The 16,805-nt window shown below is 37.3% G+C and overlaps 1 protein-coding gene across 2 annotated transcripts in view; it reads right to left on the bottom strand.

Moving 5' to 3' along the window:
- The window catches only part of gpr158a (G protein-coupled receptor 158a), a 125,347-nt gene that overhangs the window by 46,036 nt on the left and 62,506 nt on the right, over positions 1 to 16,805 (bottom strand). For both annotated transcript variants that reach the window (XM_088642742.1, XM_088642744.1), the window contains exons 3-4: positions 8,727 to 8,829; positions 4,519 to 4,739 (exon numbers count right to left, since the gene is read on the bottom strand). In XM_088642742.1, coding sequence (XP_088498868.1) covers positions 4,519 to 4,739; positions 8,727 to 8,829 — 324 coding nt within the window. The remainder of the gene's footprint in view (positions 1 to 4,518; positions 4,740 to 8,726; positions 8,830 to 16,805) is intronic.

The following is a 16,805-nucleotide window of genomic DNA, read 5'->3' as shown; positions in this document are numbered from 1 at the left end:
AAACCCTCCATGGTGCTGTTGTCGTTCCTGGCAGGTACTGCTGCACTTCAGCTCTCTGTTAACATCCTGTATTAGCCACCACCCAAGGCCATACTGAGAGCCTGGTTACTGCCACTAATCTGTGTTCGTCTTCACTTTTCACTACATGCCACACTATGAGCCCTTGTCAAAATTTTGCATCCAAACTTTATAGGGGAAGATTTCATGAATGTATTATTTCTTTGTGTGTCCAGCACACTTTATATTTTCAAAAGTCAAAAACAGCACAAAGAGGCAGGAAAGTTTAAAACTGCATTAAAAAGCTGTGGAGTGTGGTAAAAATATCCACAAATACATCACTAGGAGGGTTGTATAGGAGAGGGGAGGATTAACTGGAAATGAATAAAGAGTACTGTGTTGGTGTCTGCCAGAGCTTTGCTGGTGGAGTCAGTATGTGGCCTTAGCGCATGGGATGCTGGAAAGATGAAGCTAATTGGGAGACTTCAATTACTGAAAATAGCAGAGCACTACATGTGTTTTTATTGCTGCTGTTTTGGCTGTGCTCTTCCTTGCACTCTTATGCTGCTTCACTATTCTGGGGCTATCTTATCCTTTTTTGTGCCGTTTGTCTGGTGCCATCGGAAAAACGGGAAGCTGTGTTAGCGGGTGCCAGGACCATGGCCCCGTTTGTTGGAGTGGGTTTGTGCTTTTGGGCACAGGCTTGTTCTGTCACCGGGAAGAGTCAGTTCAGTTCAGCCGCTGCAAAGCTGAAGCCTTTGCACAAGGTAGACCTCAGTAAAGAGGACCAAATTCCATCCTGGAGGCTCTTTCAGTTGTAGAACTCCCACCAGTACGTCACAGCCCGCAATGCTGTTCGATTACAGTCCGCGCTGTGAAGTCATTTGCTTAGTGCCACACAGGCTATAGAAGAGAACATCTTTGGGACCTTAACTGACCATTACCGCAAGACTTGACCTGCTTAAGATAAAACATGCATTCCACAGAATACTTCGTCTCGATTTGTTATGCTTTAAGTGTAACTGTTTTAAGCTAAAGCTCTCTTAATAACAGGTAAAACATCTGAGTTCAATAAAAATCTTATCTCTAAAAAATGAGAGAATATGTTATGGATGTTTTGGGTTGAACGGTGGAATTAGTTTTTGGAGGGAAATTGTTTTGCTTGGTATTATTTTTAAGGATGGATTGTTTTTGTGAAAGAGAACATTATTTACTGAATGTATGGAACATGTATTGACTATTTCACTTGCAGTGTGTGCAACAGTTAGTCTTTTTCCCTGTTGTTTTTTGTTCTGAAGAGATAGTAAAACATCATTAGGCATTAACGGGTCAGGATGTGGTCCTGCCTAACTCAACCTTATTGGTAGATTTGGTTACATGGTAGTCATCTGAAGACAGTGTGCCCTTTGAAATGCTTGGATGTAAAACGGATTCTGAATATAATTTCAGTAAAATGTTACTGGTAAAAAAAAAGAAATACTGAATTAATAATTATTAGAAGATATTTCAATGCAATTTTATTGTAAAATGTTTTTCCCTTGCGAGACAGCAGGAAACCAAAGGATGACTAGCGAACAAAATGAACAGTGCATACTTGGTGCACTGTTGCAAAACTCACAGGATGGCCTTACGTAAAAATAGGCCCAAATCCCTCAATGACTACGGCATATGATAACTCGGAAGTCTTTTTTCAAAGAACAGAGATACAGCTTGTCAACTGTTATAGAGCTCACAAAGCTTTTAAAGAGAGTACTCTCTGTCTTCAGTTAAGATGGCTTTTTATGATTTTTTTTTCATATGCGTACTTTCCCACAAGTCAAACTATATACAGCAACAATGCACCATTTTTTTCTAATCTGCTGTACATAACATGGCAAATTCTCTTTTATCAAAATATCTGAGAAACTTTTTTTTACGGGAACTTTTTAAAAACATATGTACAGTAAGTTTTTTTTTAATTGAAACCAATATACTGTATGTATACACAATATGTGCAGCATATACAGTATGTACTGTACATGATACAGTATACAGTATGTACTGTACATGATACAGTATACAGTATGTATAGTATATACAGTACAGTATAGTCTATCTGTGAAACACTTATTTGTTTCATGGGTTTGTCTCACGGGTTAGTGGCAAATTAGCAATTAAAACAAAGTAGTGTATAAATTACGTTATGTCTCTCTGCAGTATGTAAACCATTTGTTTCCTCCTTCTGTTATAGACGCATAACAGACATATGAAAGACCTTGAAGACTGTAGCTTCTCTCTTCTGTCCTTTGACTACCTTTTTTTATTTTTCTCTTTTTCCTTCGCTTTTCCCTTCCAAATCTCTGGTTTCCTTTTTTCTACTGATTTCTTCCTGTTTTTATATGATTGATTTACACGGTTTGTTAAGGTACCAAGTCTTTCCTGCCATGATGGTTGTTCACATGTATTTATTATTGTACAGTATATGGTGCCAAGTTATAGTCTTTCTGCTCCCTGAAAAACCAATAAACAAATTGAACATGGATTACATTATGTGACAAAGGTAATGATGCTCAACCCAGCGTTGTTTCAAATAAAATGTGAGCAATGCATTCTTAAAACACTGCAGCGCCGGTGGACAGGCTGACTTCACTCTGGCCATCAGTGAGAAAAGCATTATTTGATTCTCAGCTGCTGCTCTATACTGTTAACTTTTACCCGCCTTTACAACCGGGGGGGATCGTCCTTACATCTGCAAGTATGATTTTCTTCTGACATCTTTGTGATGCCAGACAACAGAGGTAAAAATTCCATGCACTGCAGTCATTCTGAATCACTCAAGCTGAAATAAGTACTAGAGGCTCAGGAAAACAGCTGAAAAGGCTCAGTGCTGTTTTTGTTTTAACACAATTGCCCTTTCTTTTCTATTAGACAGTGGGCCCAAGGCTGGTTCTTTACTACCGTTAACGTTTATGCTTCTACTGCATAAAATAGCATTAAGGCCTTCAAGTCTAATTTCACTTTAACATGTCAGTATACATCATGGTTTGTGACATGAATTATAGACAAAAACACACAATGTTGTTATGAAGAGCCATGGTTAGTACAGCAACTAAAAGGATATACAGAGGCAGTCAAATGTAATAACAAAATGATAGAACTTTGCCAATTACAGCATTATATAGTGACTTCAGTCAGCCTTTCAGTTCTAAATGGATATAGTTTTTTTAAACCACTTAAGAGTTTAATTCAAAATCCTTGAAGGCTGCTACAGTACATGTTACATTTTGTGTCATGTCATGTTATGTGAGCTAGGTATCTTGTCTCTTAGATGTACAAATTAATGTAATGAATGACATGTAAATGTATGTCATATGAAGTCAAATAAAACATCTGATGTTGTTAATGAGAATATTTGTGAATTTCAACTTACTGTATAAAGGGAATGACACAAATACAGTAATTACCATACTATAAATTAACTTTAACTTAAGAACCTCAAAAACACAAGACACTTTTCTTAAATTTCGCACAGATTTATAAAAAAGGATCCAGATGTCATGCAGCAAGTCAAATGATATCATTCAGCTTGTTTGGCCTGCTGACCTCTATTCAGTCAATATAACCACAGTGTGTCATACTGTAGTGCACTGCAGAGATGAGCAAGTCCACACCAATCCACAGAGAGCAATGTTATTGTTCTAATAAGATTTTGCATGAACAAAAATACATTAGTATCTACTTGCTAAGAAATAAATAACATTCCATATACAGTAGCATTTCTCCACAAATACTACAATATGTTTTATGACATGCTAATGGAGAACAGAGTCTGGCTTTTACAGGTACAAGTAAAAAACCTATAGACATACATGAACAGTTTATATTAACACCTTTATAGTGCTAGCGAATGCTAATAAGAGGAACAGAAGATTGGACTTCCCCTGTTTCCAATTATCACTCAAAGCATTCACTAGCAAAAGGCCTGAATAAAATATCTCTTCTTACCAATCTTTCTCTGTCCCTCATTCTTCCTTAAGGGGGTAGGTTTCTCTTTCACTGTGTCTCCCTCCCATTCCGAATTTTTGTGTTGAAGAAAATTATAGAATGTTGCCACTCTCTTTTGACACCCATGGCACTATTCACACTGAGAATTATCACTAAATTCAGATCCATCCACATTACAAAGAATTTTCAGGTTTTTTTTTTGGTAAAATCTGCTTCTGATCACATTCAGAAGTTTTTTATTCAATATCAGTTACATACAGTAGGTGAAGTTTCCAGTTTGAACCAAGTGTGGCCTCTTGTATGTACTGTAGCTTTTTAGCTGCGCTTTTTTCAGGGGCGACCTGGAACTACCTGGAATACACCGTACGTCACACTGTGCAGAGCGTTAAAGAGATATTTCAAAGCACCATTGACAAACTCCTGTCAAACCTGCTTTCTATCTTTTGAAAAGCTGCAAAGGGCTAATATTTCCTGGGAAACCACACATTATAAGGCCTTTGAAACTACATACACAATGCGCAGATAACAAGCTCTTACCTTGTTTTTGCGTAAATGGTAAGCCAGCAGCATGCTGATGAAATCCAGCAGCATGCAGACTCCTTGAAAGGAGATGATAGCGTGGCGTAACAGCCCATCCTCCTGTTTATAGCAGGGGGTATCATCTCTACAGTAAGAACATCCTTCCCTGCAAGGCAAGCACTCACTGGCTCCATCAGACAATTCCCCTCTGTACGAAACATCATTATCTGTGTCCTTCCCTGAAAAAGAAAGCAATGTCTTCGTATTCGCCTAATCTGTTGGCTTACGGAAGCGTTCAGCCTCACAACAGCAAACATCTTAAGCATCATGACAGTGTGGATTGTTTTCTATGTACAGCATATTTATAACACAGCAACAAAATGCAACTGTAGAGTTGCGTATAAGCAATACATTTTGACACACTGCATTTAAGATTCAATACCAAGTAATTGGAATATCAAGCAATATTTGTTTAGCCAACTTTAATTGCCAAAAATATCTTTCATGTTTCACGGACCCTCAGTTATGCTAGAAGAAAGATGTTTATCTGTTGTCTATTACTTTATCAAACACAGTGAAAAAATACAGTATACTGTTTATCACTGCATGTGTACAGTATAATTCAGATTTACCTCCAAGATATATACAGAAATCATTGTTCCTTTAATTTCATTTTGTTTAAAATTCTTTATCAATGGAAATAATCCGGTACCCATGTCACAGTAGCACAGTGGTTAGCATTGCTCCCTTGCAGCTCCCTTGGTGCCCTGGGTTTGATTCCAGACCTGGGATGATATTTGTGTGTGGAGTTTGTAAGTTCTCTGTGTCTTTGTGTACATGGAGAATACTGTGGAGAATTACAGGGATTTGCTTCAGGTTTTCAAAAAATATAAGAAAGAGGAGACAGAAGTGTCTGAGGACTGAAAATAGAAGGCATTTGGGGGAGATCTCTGGGTGTTCTAATTTTCTCTTAGAGTGTAAAAACATACTCATAGGTTAATTGGTTTCTGGGAAAATTGCCTCTGGTATGAGTGTGTGTGTGTGTGTTTGTGAATTACAATACCTCTGTATTTTAGACCACACAAACAAGTGATTTTCTATTGATTTAAACAACTCTTTTGGTTGTGTCCATGCTAATATATAGAATTATATATGTGGTTACTGTATTGGAATATATATACAGCTGTGTGCCCCTTAAATAATCTAGATTTGTAATAGGAAAGGGGGCTTAAATTTATGTTGCAGCCAAACACCCTGCAGCTCCCAGCCGGCAGCCCACTGAAGCTGAACAGGAGGGAGCCTGGTCAGTACCTGGATGGGAGACTCCTGGGAAAGCTAAGGCTGCTGCTGGAAGAGGTGTTAGAGAGACCAGTAGGAGGCGCTCACCCTGGGGTCTGTGTGGGTCCTAATGCCCTGTATAGTGACAGGGACACTATACTGTAAAAAGGAGTCGTCTTTCGGATGAGATGTAAAACGGAGGTCCTGACTCTCTTCAGTTCCCGAAAACAATAAGGGTGTTACCCTGGTGTCCTGGCCAAATTTCCCCCTGGCCTTTACCAATCATGGCCTCTTAATAATCCCCATCTATGAATTGGGGATTTAGAGAATATTATTCTAATTCTTATTATCCCTGACCATTGCATATGTTGATTGTCATTACAGGTGACCTCTTTATCTGCAATGCTTATTTGATGATTTAACACTTCTACTTAGTTTATTTCAATTGGTAAAGCAATTTCTCATGTCAGCACCTGACCTGCTGTGTAACTGGAGCACAATGCCTGCCACACCTCACCCAAGGAAGTGCTGCATTGACAGCAGTGGGCGAAGACGTGTTTCCGTCTCTGGTATGAAATACGTTTTATACATGTATATGTGCAGCTTATATGCAATTAATGAATCCCTTCAACATTTCAAGAGATCTCAGGTGAAGCCACAGGAGAAGCCAGTGCCTCAGTTTCCAAGACATTTTTTCTGATGTTCATTACTAGATAAGTCTAACTGTGATTAGTGTCAAACTCATTCAGAGAAAGAAAACTACTGTACGACTGTACCTTGTATAATCCTGTCCCTGCCTTCTGTTTTATTATACTGTATCTCTTGCTCTAGCGCAAGCAAAATTACACCAAATCCCCATCTTAGACACTACAACATATTTGACAAAATATAATGAGATAAAGACAGTCTCTCTCCTTTTTTCCCTCTCATGCTATATTAAAATGTTTAAACCTTATATTATTGCATGTGTTAATAACTCCAACTTGCATTGATATTTTTGGCCGTTTTCTTTCATCCGCCCATAGTTTTGTCAGAAATGCATGTACTCCTGGTAAGAGTTGTTGCAAGCCTATCCAGGACATATACAGTATGATGCAAGACAAGGTGACACCCTGGACAGGACACCAGTCTACTGCAATGCACACACATGCACAGGGTCAATACTGAATCTCCAATTAACTTAACCAGCTTGTCTTTGGGTTTCCTGTAAAAAAGTCCACACAGAAGGTTCCCCAGATGTGCCTCGCACATTGTGAGGTCACAGCAGTAATCACCATGCCACTGTGAGTCTGGTGATGTTCCAGTTTCATAACATTTTATAGCTGCAGTTCTCACCTCCGCACAAATGTCGAGAAATTATTTTGAGAACTTGTTTTTCCTTGCTAAGGAGATTAGCTGTGGAAATTAGATCAAAAGCAGGCAAAACACTGATTAAAGAGGAATTAGCCCAAGACTCGAAAGATCAGCCTAACTTCTCTTTTAGCTGTGTTTCTCTTTTTTTGGGGGGAACTTTTATTTGTTAAGCTACCAGTTTTAATTTTAGAGCACCCAGGCACAGGAATTTGACCTAGATAAATCAAGGGCCCCAGAATCTTTTTTGGGTCACATTTCTAACTTAAGAATATGAAGAATAGTAAGAAGATGCTACACACCACCAAAGTGAGATGTCAATCATAATGCAGTCTTGTACAATGAAATCAGGGATGTACTGTACAGTATGTGCAAAGTAAGAAGTGGTTATGATGGGAAATACCAATTTTCCTCACACAGATTGTAAACAACTATCAAGAAGGTGAGCAGCCGAAACTAAACAATGAACAGTTTCTCCCATACTGTGTTTTTCAGAGTGTCAATTCTTTTTCCCCGATTACAGTCGACTCGCAACTTACATGTACATGTTCTCAACTGACGAGGGGGCAACTTTATGCAGTCAGTTCCAGAGAATAAAATATTGAAAAAATACTCTGAAATATTTGTCAAGCGTGCCTACAAGATCTAGCAGCTAGTGAGTCTATATAGTTGTCTTATTTACTTTTGTTCACTTATATTTAATGTCTTGAATTACAAGAGGTTAGTAGGGTTTTTTTATAAGGGTTCACCGTACAAATGGACTATACGCAAATGTGGCTTTACATACTACTCGAAATCGCTAACCCAAACGTAAGTTGTGAGTCAACTGCATTAGGCAGGCCTGTACAGATCTAGTCTAGTCTTTTCAAACAATCAAGATAGAGTACGTCAAACAGAGTTAAGAGATACACTTAGGGGGCTTTGATCATAACATGGCTTGCTTTGAAGCAATAGCACGAGTCTATAAAAATGTTTCTGAACCTTTTCCAACCCTCAGTAGCACTTATATGAATATAAAAAAAGAGCACCACTCCGACCCAGGCACATTGTTATTAAGGTTAGAAAACGAAACAGTGTTCAACCTGAGTTTGCCTTGAAGGGCACGTTGGCCTTATCCCTGGCAGTAACTGATGACAGTGAAACACAGAGCTCTTGCTGAGCCACTCTCAGACGCTCCCCGTTTTTATATCCTGTACAGTACGTCACACTTGAAAAACTTAACTCACACTTGAAATACTTAACTCACACCACACAGAATTCCCTCTTGAACAGTTTTACAGCAACGCAGCTCAAAAGTAATATAGGTACATTGAAATCTTTCATTCATTTTGTTTTGTTCTCATATGTGACTCTTCCAAAATTGTGATGAACACTTGTTAATGTCTATGATGTGTCACTATTCTGCAGCGCGCCACTTATAAGACACTGGTGTAGAGGTTTTACATGTTATGGAAACATTAACAAATCTCCAGGACTGGATCGTATTCTCCCAATTGTCTTTAAAATGTTACATTTCCGGGTGGCTTCTGGAGTTCCTTGAAAAGGAAGAAGATGAAGAGTGGACTACTAAACTCATAACATAAACTCAAAGAACTTACTTTTGAAGCCATTGACCGACACTCTGCTGGGATGATAAAATCCTTTCTTGCACTGGCATTTATATTTATCCAGAACAAATCCATGGCCTCTTAGTGGTTTGCACTGAAAAAAATAAAATAAAGGGTTTTGAGATCAGATAAACATGTTGTTCAAAGGACATGAATCCCAGTACCATAGTTCTCTATTTTGCACTGCATGTTCAAGAGAGAAACAGTTTAATTTCAAGTAAATTATTTTTAAACAGTGATCTTAACTTGAGATTTTGAATTTTAGAAAGGCATTACAAATGTAAATAAGGGGATTAGAACCTGATGCATTTTCATAATGCCTATCCATATATTATTATACTGTATACAGTCTATACAGTATATCAATGGGATTTCTTCTCATTGGTCCTGACAAGTTTGCCAGTCCCTCTGAAAAGCATCGCCATAACATGAACACTGCTTAGCATTCAGGCCTAAAAGTGCCACTTTAGTCTCGTCAGACCACAAGTCTTTCTGCCACATCCCTGCAGTCTTCCAGACGGCGTTATGCTAACTCTTTGGGGGCAAGGATATGGATTTTTTTTTCCGCCAGGGCTCCTTCCTTGCAACTCTCTAATACAGGCCCTCTTTGTGGAATGCTTTGGAGATTGTTGACCAATGTACATTATCGTACACCACTGACTGACTTCTATCAGCCACTGACTTCTGTAGCTCGCTTAGTGTCACAGTGTCCTTGAAGTACAGTAGCTTCTCAGATAAGTGTCCTTCTTGTCTGGCAACTAAGTTGAGGCAGTGTGGCTGTAGTTTCATACTTCTTTAACGTCTACACAATTGGCTGCACTGAGCTCTGATTTGTCTACTTTTTTTTCAAAGGTCCCTACCTCACAGAGACCTCAGAGAAACTTAACAACTTAGACTTTGTGTGACTTTTGAGGTATGTATGGCACCTCTGCAAATTGGAGCTTGCAATTACAAGGCTTATGAATACTTTTTAAATGTAATCATTTCTGTTTTTTTTTTCATTTTTAGAAAATTGTGGAACACTTACAGTATTTTATTTTGACATGGTACTCCGTACTTTGTGGATCAGTGCCAAAAATCCTACATCAATCTATTTGAAATTTAGAATCTGCAGCAACGCAAAACTTATTGGGGGCTGAATATTGTATATCATCTTATTAAAAAGAGGCAAATGGGGGATAAATCTAAAATTGCACAATACTAACTTAAAGGCTGCATGGAATATTCTGTCTTTGTAATTTCCATATTTAAAAAAAAAACACAATTTGAAGTAGACAAATGTTCACATACCACACAAAATAAATACATAGAACTTAAAATATACAGCACAGCTAGCAAAATTAGACTATTAACAGTACATCTCATTTCAGATGCCTTGCTAAATTAATTCCAAAGACAGACTACTTCTCTTTTACATAAGATCATTTTAAGAACCTCAGCTTCAATATTATATTTATACTGTTGTTGGGAGTGCAAAAACTCTTCCAAGGGATATTCACAAAGTTTTGTTCTTAAAAAGCGGTAAATGAGCTGTTCAATAGTCAGCACATTCATGCTTCCCTTTGGAACCTATTAGAGTACAGAAAATACGTTATAACAAGGACCAACTATAGAATTGTTCTGTTGGTCTAAAGAAATGAATGATGATTTGAATAGCCTAGAAAAGAGGACATTTAATTAGTATAATGATGAACCCACACACAGTCATACTGTATCCATCATCGCCTCACAAAGAGCAAAATACTCCACTTTCACACTTCCAATGCATGGACTTTATTCACAATCGAATTGTAAACTGCATTCTTTAGAAAAGAAAAAGCAGCAGACAAAAACTACTGTATATTATGGATGTTTTTTGCCACCCTTTCATTTGCACTTAGTTTGGATTCCTGATATTTTTAACTGGCGTTAAAAATCCATGGAAATGAGTTTCCCTTCTGAGATTTGCAGCATTGCATAAGCAGAGAGTAACAAAGTGAAATCCATTGTTGCAAAATAACACCACTTCATGAGCTCCAATTAAATTGTGAAAATAGAGTATTAATCTCCCCATATTTAATTAGTTTACAAGATAAACATCTGTTACAATAGATGGAATATGTTGCCATTATCATATGAGTAAGAGTTTCCCAGAGTTTACCTTACAGTTTCTAATTAGAAATCTTCATTTACTTTGCTAATACATGATCGAGAGTTCCTAGAAGCAATAACCATACAGTAGTATCAAGGGGAATCCTTGGCAGACTTAATTTTATACTTGCTAATTAAGGTGATATAATTAATATCTAAATAAAGTGCAGCCTTATTTGAAGGGTTAGAACTGGGTTCACATAGATTTTGAATTAATAAAAATAAGGAACTCTGCAATGTACAGAATTATCATAAAGCTTCATTCAAAATACTGTGTTTAGGCTTACAGCTACTACTAAAGTTGCATTACAGATACTACTACATAGCAGATTATAAGATTCCTATTCCAAGAATTTACTGTATTAGGAATAAAAAAGCAAAACTTAATATTACTTGTTCAAACTAGCTTAGGTTTCACTAAGCATTATACTGTAGTTAAAATAAAATCTCAATTAACTACACATGATTTAGTTTTATTGTATAGGAATAATAGACAGAAATGCAAGATGGACGTCTGTGCTTATTGTAACCGATATATGCCAAATGTGTGAAAAATACTGTATTTCCTCATTGTTAATTTGATGATACACGACTGAAACAATCAATGGAAATCTTTGAGGGATCATTATGAACGCAGAATGTCTTTCTGAAAGTAGACTTTCTAAACTTTATTTTTTCTTTAGTGAGCAGATAATTCTAATATAGAGGATCTCATCTTTATATTCAAATTGTAAAGGACAGAAATACTGTACCAGTAAACTAGAAGCCCACAAAAGTTGTAATAAAAGCAATATGAATTTAGTTAGTATGGACGATCTGTGCATTAGGTAGGGCTTGCAAAAAAACTGGCTTGAATTTTATGCCCATAATGAAATGATAATGCAATTATGTTATGATTTATAACTTTTGTCAGTGTTGTTTAAGGTTTTACCAAAAAATCTCTATTCTGTTGACATTTAAATCTTTCCAGTGCATGCGTAAGTTATGAAGAGAACATCTGAAGGAACAAGACGACATTTTTTGGAGAAATAACGTAGCCACAAGTCTGCAGACGCCTAAGATGTTTTGGAAGCTGCTCTTTCACCATGAACTAGAGGACCCTGGAGGTAGAGGACAACTGATCTAACCCTACCTCCTGCTCAGCCAATTATATTATTGGGATATCTGGATCATAGAGCCCCCCTCGCAAACAAAAGACCGTGTAAGTTGAGGCTTCAAATTTTAATTGGCTCATCCTTCTGTTACTTTCACAGAAGTCCTTCAAAGTTCAGGTGATTTTGGTCACCTTTCTTAACCCCTGAAATAAAAGATGGAAAGAATTCTCCCATAATAAACGTGGATTTTGTAGTAAGGTAATTAAAATTGCATTGGCCGCACATAATCTGTATAGAATATTTTAATCATTATCCTTCCCTTCTGCTGGTGTAATTGATTACGGTTGAAGAAGGCTCCTTAGCTACTCTTCTTTTAAGCACGTGATTAACACCTTCTCATTCAAATGGATCACAGATCTGTGCCTTAAGGAAGATCCAATACAGACATAACAAAATATGTACTGATTCTGTAAAAATGAATGAAGAATTAAAGTCTCTGAACATTACTTGGACTTATGAATTTTATGACACAGAGTGTTTTATTTTTGATTGCGTTCCAATCATTGTTATTTGAATCAATTCATAATTTATAATCACAGAATGCAAAAAATAAAGTAGCAGATATAATAATTGCTCAATTTATTGTCCTGGACTTTTGAAAAAAAAAAAGGAACTGAGAAATCAACCTTGTTATTAATGGTCACACAACATGATCCCCAATTCCATGAGAGTTGTCACCATCACTGCAGCTACAGTACATTGTACATAAACAATGCCTTAACATCACTTCAGGTTTGTCCCATCAAATCACAGCCAATACAACCAACAATTTCGGTTGTCAAAATTGGTATATTTTTTGTTGCTGTTCTGGCATTCTGTGGCATTATATACCATATATTAAAGGTGTATGTGGTGATTATGGTGATCACTTGGTTATTGGTTTAATCAAATATGTATAACATCTCCAAATGTAATTAAATGTCTTTAACAAGGAGTTAAGAAGCACTAAATCATCAAGCATCAAGGCACTAAAATGTAGAGATGCTTTACATGTCTGAAATAAACATAAATACATATTAAATTATGTAGTTAAGCATTCCAAAACTATTTTCAGCAAAAATGCCTGTATGAGAAATAATTGTAGCCACACAAAGACTGAAATATCACCCTATAACAGCCCTTGTATTTTCATTTGGCCAATAACTATGCTGCAGTATAAACACAATATACTACTGTTTACATTTTTAAGTAGAAAACGGCTTTCACAGAGAATGTAACAATTGTAATTTATTAACAATCTATACATTCACATTTACAGCGGTACCAAGTACAGTCATTAGAAAAAAAATGAGCTGCCATTGTTTGTTATTTGAACAACAATATGCACAACACCGAAGACACATGAATACATATTTGATTTATTTCAGTGAGTCAAACACGTCTCAATTTTCAGTACGCTCTTTTATTGTTGCAATGCTGTTACAAATAAAACACCAAATGATAGTTGAGCAACAGGGAAGGAAGTCCAAAATAGACATCAAAACAATAATAAAATCAATACTGTACTGAATACACTGTGGTGCTTCTGTTGCAAGCCTTCAAGACACCATTCTTCCTCCTACCTGCACTTTCAAAGTCATTGCAACAAGACTAATACTGAGTCCACTGCTCTTCTTGGGAGACTTTGTTTTCAGCAGCATCTGAAATAAAGTCAAGAATGTGTTACACAGATGATGATATGAGTTTCCATTCCTAGCAGCAAAACTAAAGGTTTTGGAACTTTGCTGTTTCTTCAAATTCTTTTCCATCCTGAAAAGAATGGTACAGTACTTTATAATGGTTAATGGAGCTACACTAAATAAGTTCCCTCATAACACTCCAATATGGGTGTGCTTTTTAAACCTGTATGTATTAAACATGTAATGTATTAAGCATTAAGTTGACACAAAAATCTTCAGTTTGTTTCCTGACCTATTATTCTGACATGTCTGAGCTGAACTTTGGGTTCTTCCCTGTCTGAGCACAGGAATTAGGTTTTCCAAGTTCATAAGGATAAATTCAAGACCCAGTGAGGCAAATTTCTATCTTCACAGCCCGTCACCAAGGACATTTACCCAGGTATTAAACTAATAAATCGTTCTCATCAAATATTTTACAATCCTTAACTTTTTTTTTAAACGGGAGGAAAGAAAATTTTTCAAGCACTGACAGATGAACAATTCACTGATTACAAGAAGGCTCTTGATTCATGAGGGCAAACACACTAGGAACACGTGCTCCTTTAAATCGCAGACAGGGGAAATTCTCGCTCATTCTTATGACCAATGCTATCAAGACAGTCGAGAAAGGGACAGCAATCTTACCGAGTGCTGTGGCTGTGCAAGACTCTAGTTTAATAAGGAATCTGTTGAATCTGCTGATGTAGATGCATCTCCTCAGAATCTGAGGAGAAGCACTGTGGTAAAACATTTGAGGAGGCAGTTAACTTGTTGGAAGCTACTTTCAACATTAAAACCAAAATCGAGAGAAAATGTATAGTGATCTATGGTCAATTCTCGGAATTAAACAACAGAAAAAAAAACTATGTTGCGGATTAGCTATGAAGTGATGAAAATAACTGGAGACTAATTGGTGGGATAAATAATGACTGTATCCACCAATGTGTGTTGTCAGGAGTGGATTTATGTGTAAAAGTGCTGAGCACAGCTCAGGACATTGTATTTGTTAATGGAAATTTAACAGATTTACATCTGCCATCTGGGGAGGTCTTTAATGTCAGTCCAGATGTGCAAAGATCGCATGACAGCTTTCAGCACTGAAAAGCAACAGAAGCAAGCCAGGCTTAAGAGTCTGCAACCAGTCTAGAGGGAAATACTGTCCCCAGAACCACAGCTTCATGAATGAGATGTTTTGGAACTATGGAAGGTTGCATAGAAAAGGCTGGCAGAAATAAGGACAAAGTTACAGAGGAGCAACCTCCAAAGAAAGGAAAACCTAACCTCTACAATCCCAAAAAAACCAAAATACTTGGATGAAGTATAATACTAAGTATAATACCCAAAATACTAAGAGAAGACGCACTGGGTAGCAGTAGGAGCTGGTCCCAATCTATTAGGTAGAGCCTGGATAAATGAAGCGACCTTCAACTGGAAAAAAACATCCAAAAAGAAATAGAAGCAAACTACCAGATACTACAGGGTGTGCTAAAATACAGTACGTGAGATGGTTTTTAATGACAAATTATGCAAAATTATGCAGGGTACAGCACCAAACATATGCTGACAGAAATGCCTACCCAAAGATCTTTCTTCAAACACAGATCAGTTTGTTTTCCTCAATGAAAATGTGGATGTAGGCTGAACTCAACCATCCCTCGAAAGAAAAAAAAATGATCAAGCTAGGGACAGTCCATACCGGCCAGTGATAGTGACAGTGGCACCCATATTTCCTATTCTAAAGAAGGATAGGTGTGTAAGAATATGTGGTGATTATCCATCCATTTTCTGACCACTTTCTTCAATACAGCGCTACAGGCGAGCTGGATCCTATCCTGGCAAGGAGCAAGGCAGGCTAGACCCCAATGGGGAGCCAGTCTATGTAGTGAATATAAATCAGCTAAACCATGTCTCCTGGAAGAGTACACCATTCCCAAAGCTGACGATTTGTTTGCCGCTTTTTGTGTGGTCTCACCATATGAAGAAGGGGCTGTACTCTCCCACTTAACACCATATGGATTGGATAACCCTATTGCCTTTATCTCCAGAACCCTTAAAGCTTTCTTACATCATTTAGACCCAAGTCACAACAGGCACGAGATACCTGTCCAATCTACAAGGAAAACATCAGGCATCCAATGGAAAAGACGTACCGTAGCACAGAATACACGAAAGATTCTGAGTCTGATGAAGGTCTGCTCAATTATTCAGATGCCTGTGCTTTATGCCTGTATTAGTGAAACATGAATGTAAAGTGATTTGAAATAGATTAAAGAGCTCCAGAAGAATGTTTAGTAAAAACTGGAAATGCCTTTGTGATAAAGAGAGAAAAATGCACACTACTTTGGGCATGTGTTCCCTTACTGTCAATGGTTCCCTTACACACTTCAGTATTTCAGAAATTATGTTCTGCCCTGCAAAAACGGTTGAAGCCCTGAAAAATGTGAGTTTGTTGAAACAGGGTGTAAGGAGATACTGAGATGTGTAACTGCACACAGTGGTTTATACTACCACATGCCATGCAATGGATCCTGTAGTGTTGAACATTAGCCTGCACTGAAACCTTTTTTTGGGTTCCTTTGTGAGAATGTCTGCCCGCAAATTATCTGAAGCACAGACAGGGAAGGTGGCATAAAGTGCAATGAAGCTCTATGAAGATATGACTATCCTTAAAGATGCGTTTGCTACCATACAATCCGATCTGATGCCAGGGAAAGAATGGGCCTTTTTAACACAATGAATGACAAGCAACTGAACTGGGAAAAGCCATTCCTCTTGTTTTCTGAGTTCTGTTCATTTGCTGAACATGCCTTTAGTCACATACGGTACAGTATAAGCGATATGGTCAAATAATAGATACAGGTTCTCAATTGTCATAAAGTCCATTTTAATTTTGGAAGGGAGAAGCACACAATAGCACAGAATATGAAATATTGAAATGGAAAATGTCTTTGTGCTGCAAAATAAAAGGCAAATAAGAATGGAAACTGAGGTATGTAGGCAAAGTCATGCAAAGATCACTAAATTTTACATACAGTTATCTAGCATATTGTGTTTTTAAGCTGATTTTCACATTTTATTGGTATCTAGTACTTGCTTTTTGGCTGTAGAGATTGCACAGTAATACATAA

The sequence above is a fragment of the Lepisosteus platostomus genome, chromosome 8 (genome assembly GCF_059453375.1).
Source record: "Lepisosteus platostomus isolate fLepPlt1 chromosome 8, fLepPlt1.hap1, whole genome shotgun sequence".
NCBI lineage: Eukaryota > Metazoa > Chordata > Actinopteri > Semionotiformes > Lepisosteidae > Lepisosteus > Lepisosteus platostomus.
Note: the sequence above shows the minus strand (reverse complement) of the source record. Positions and strands in the feature narration are given on the sequence as shown.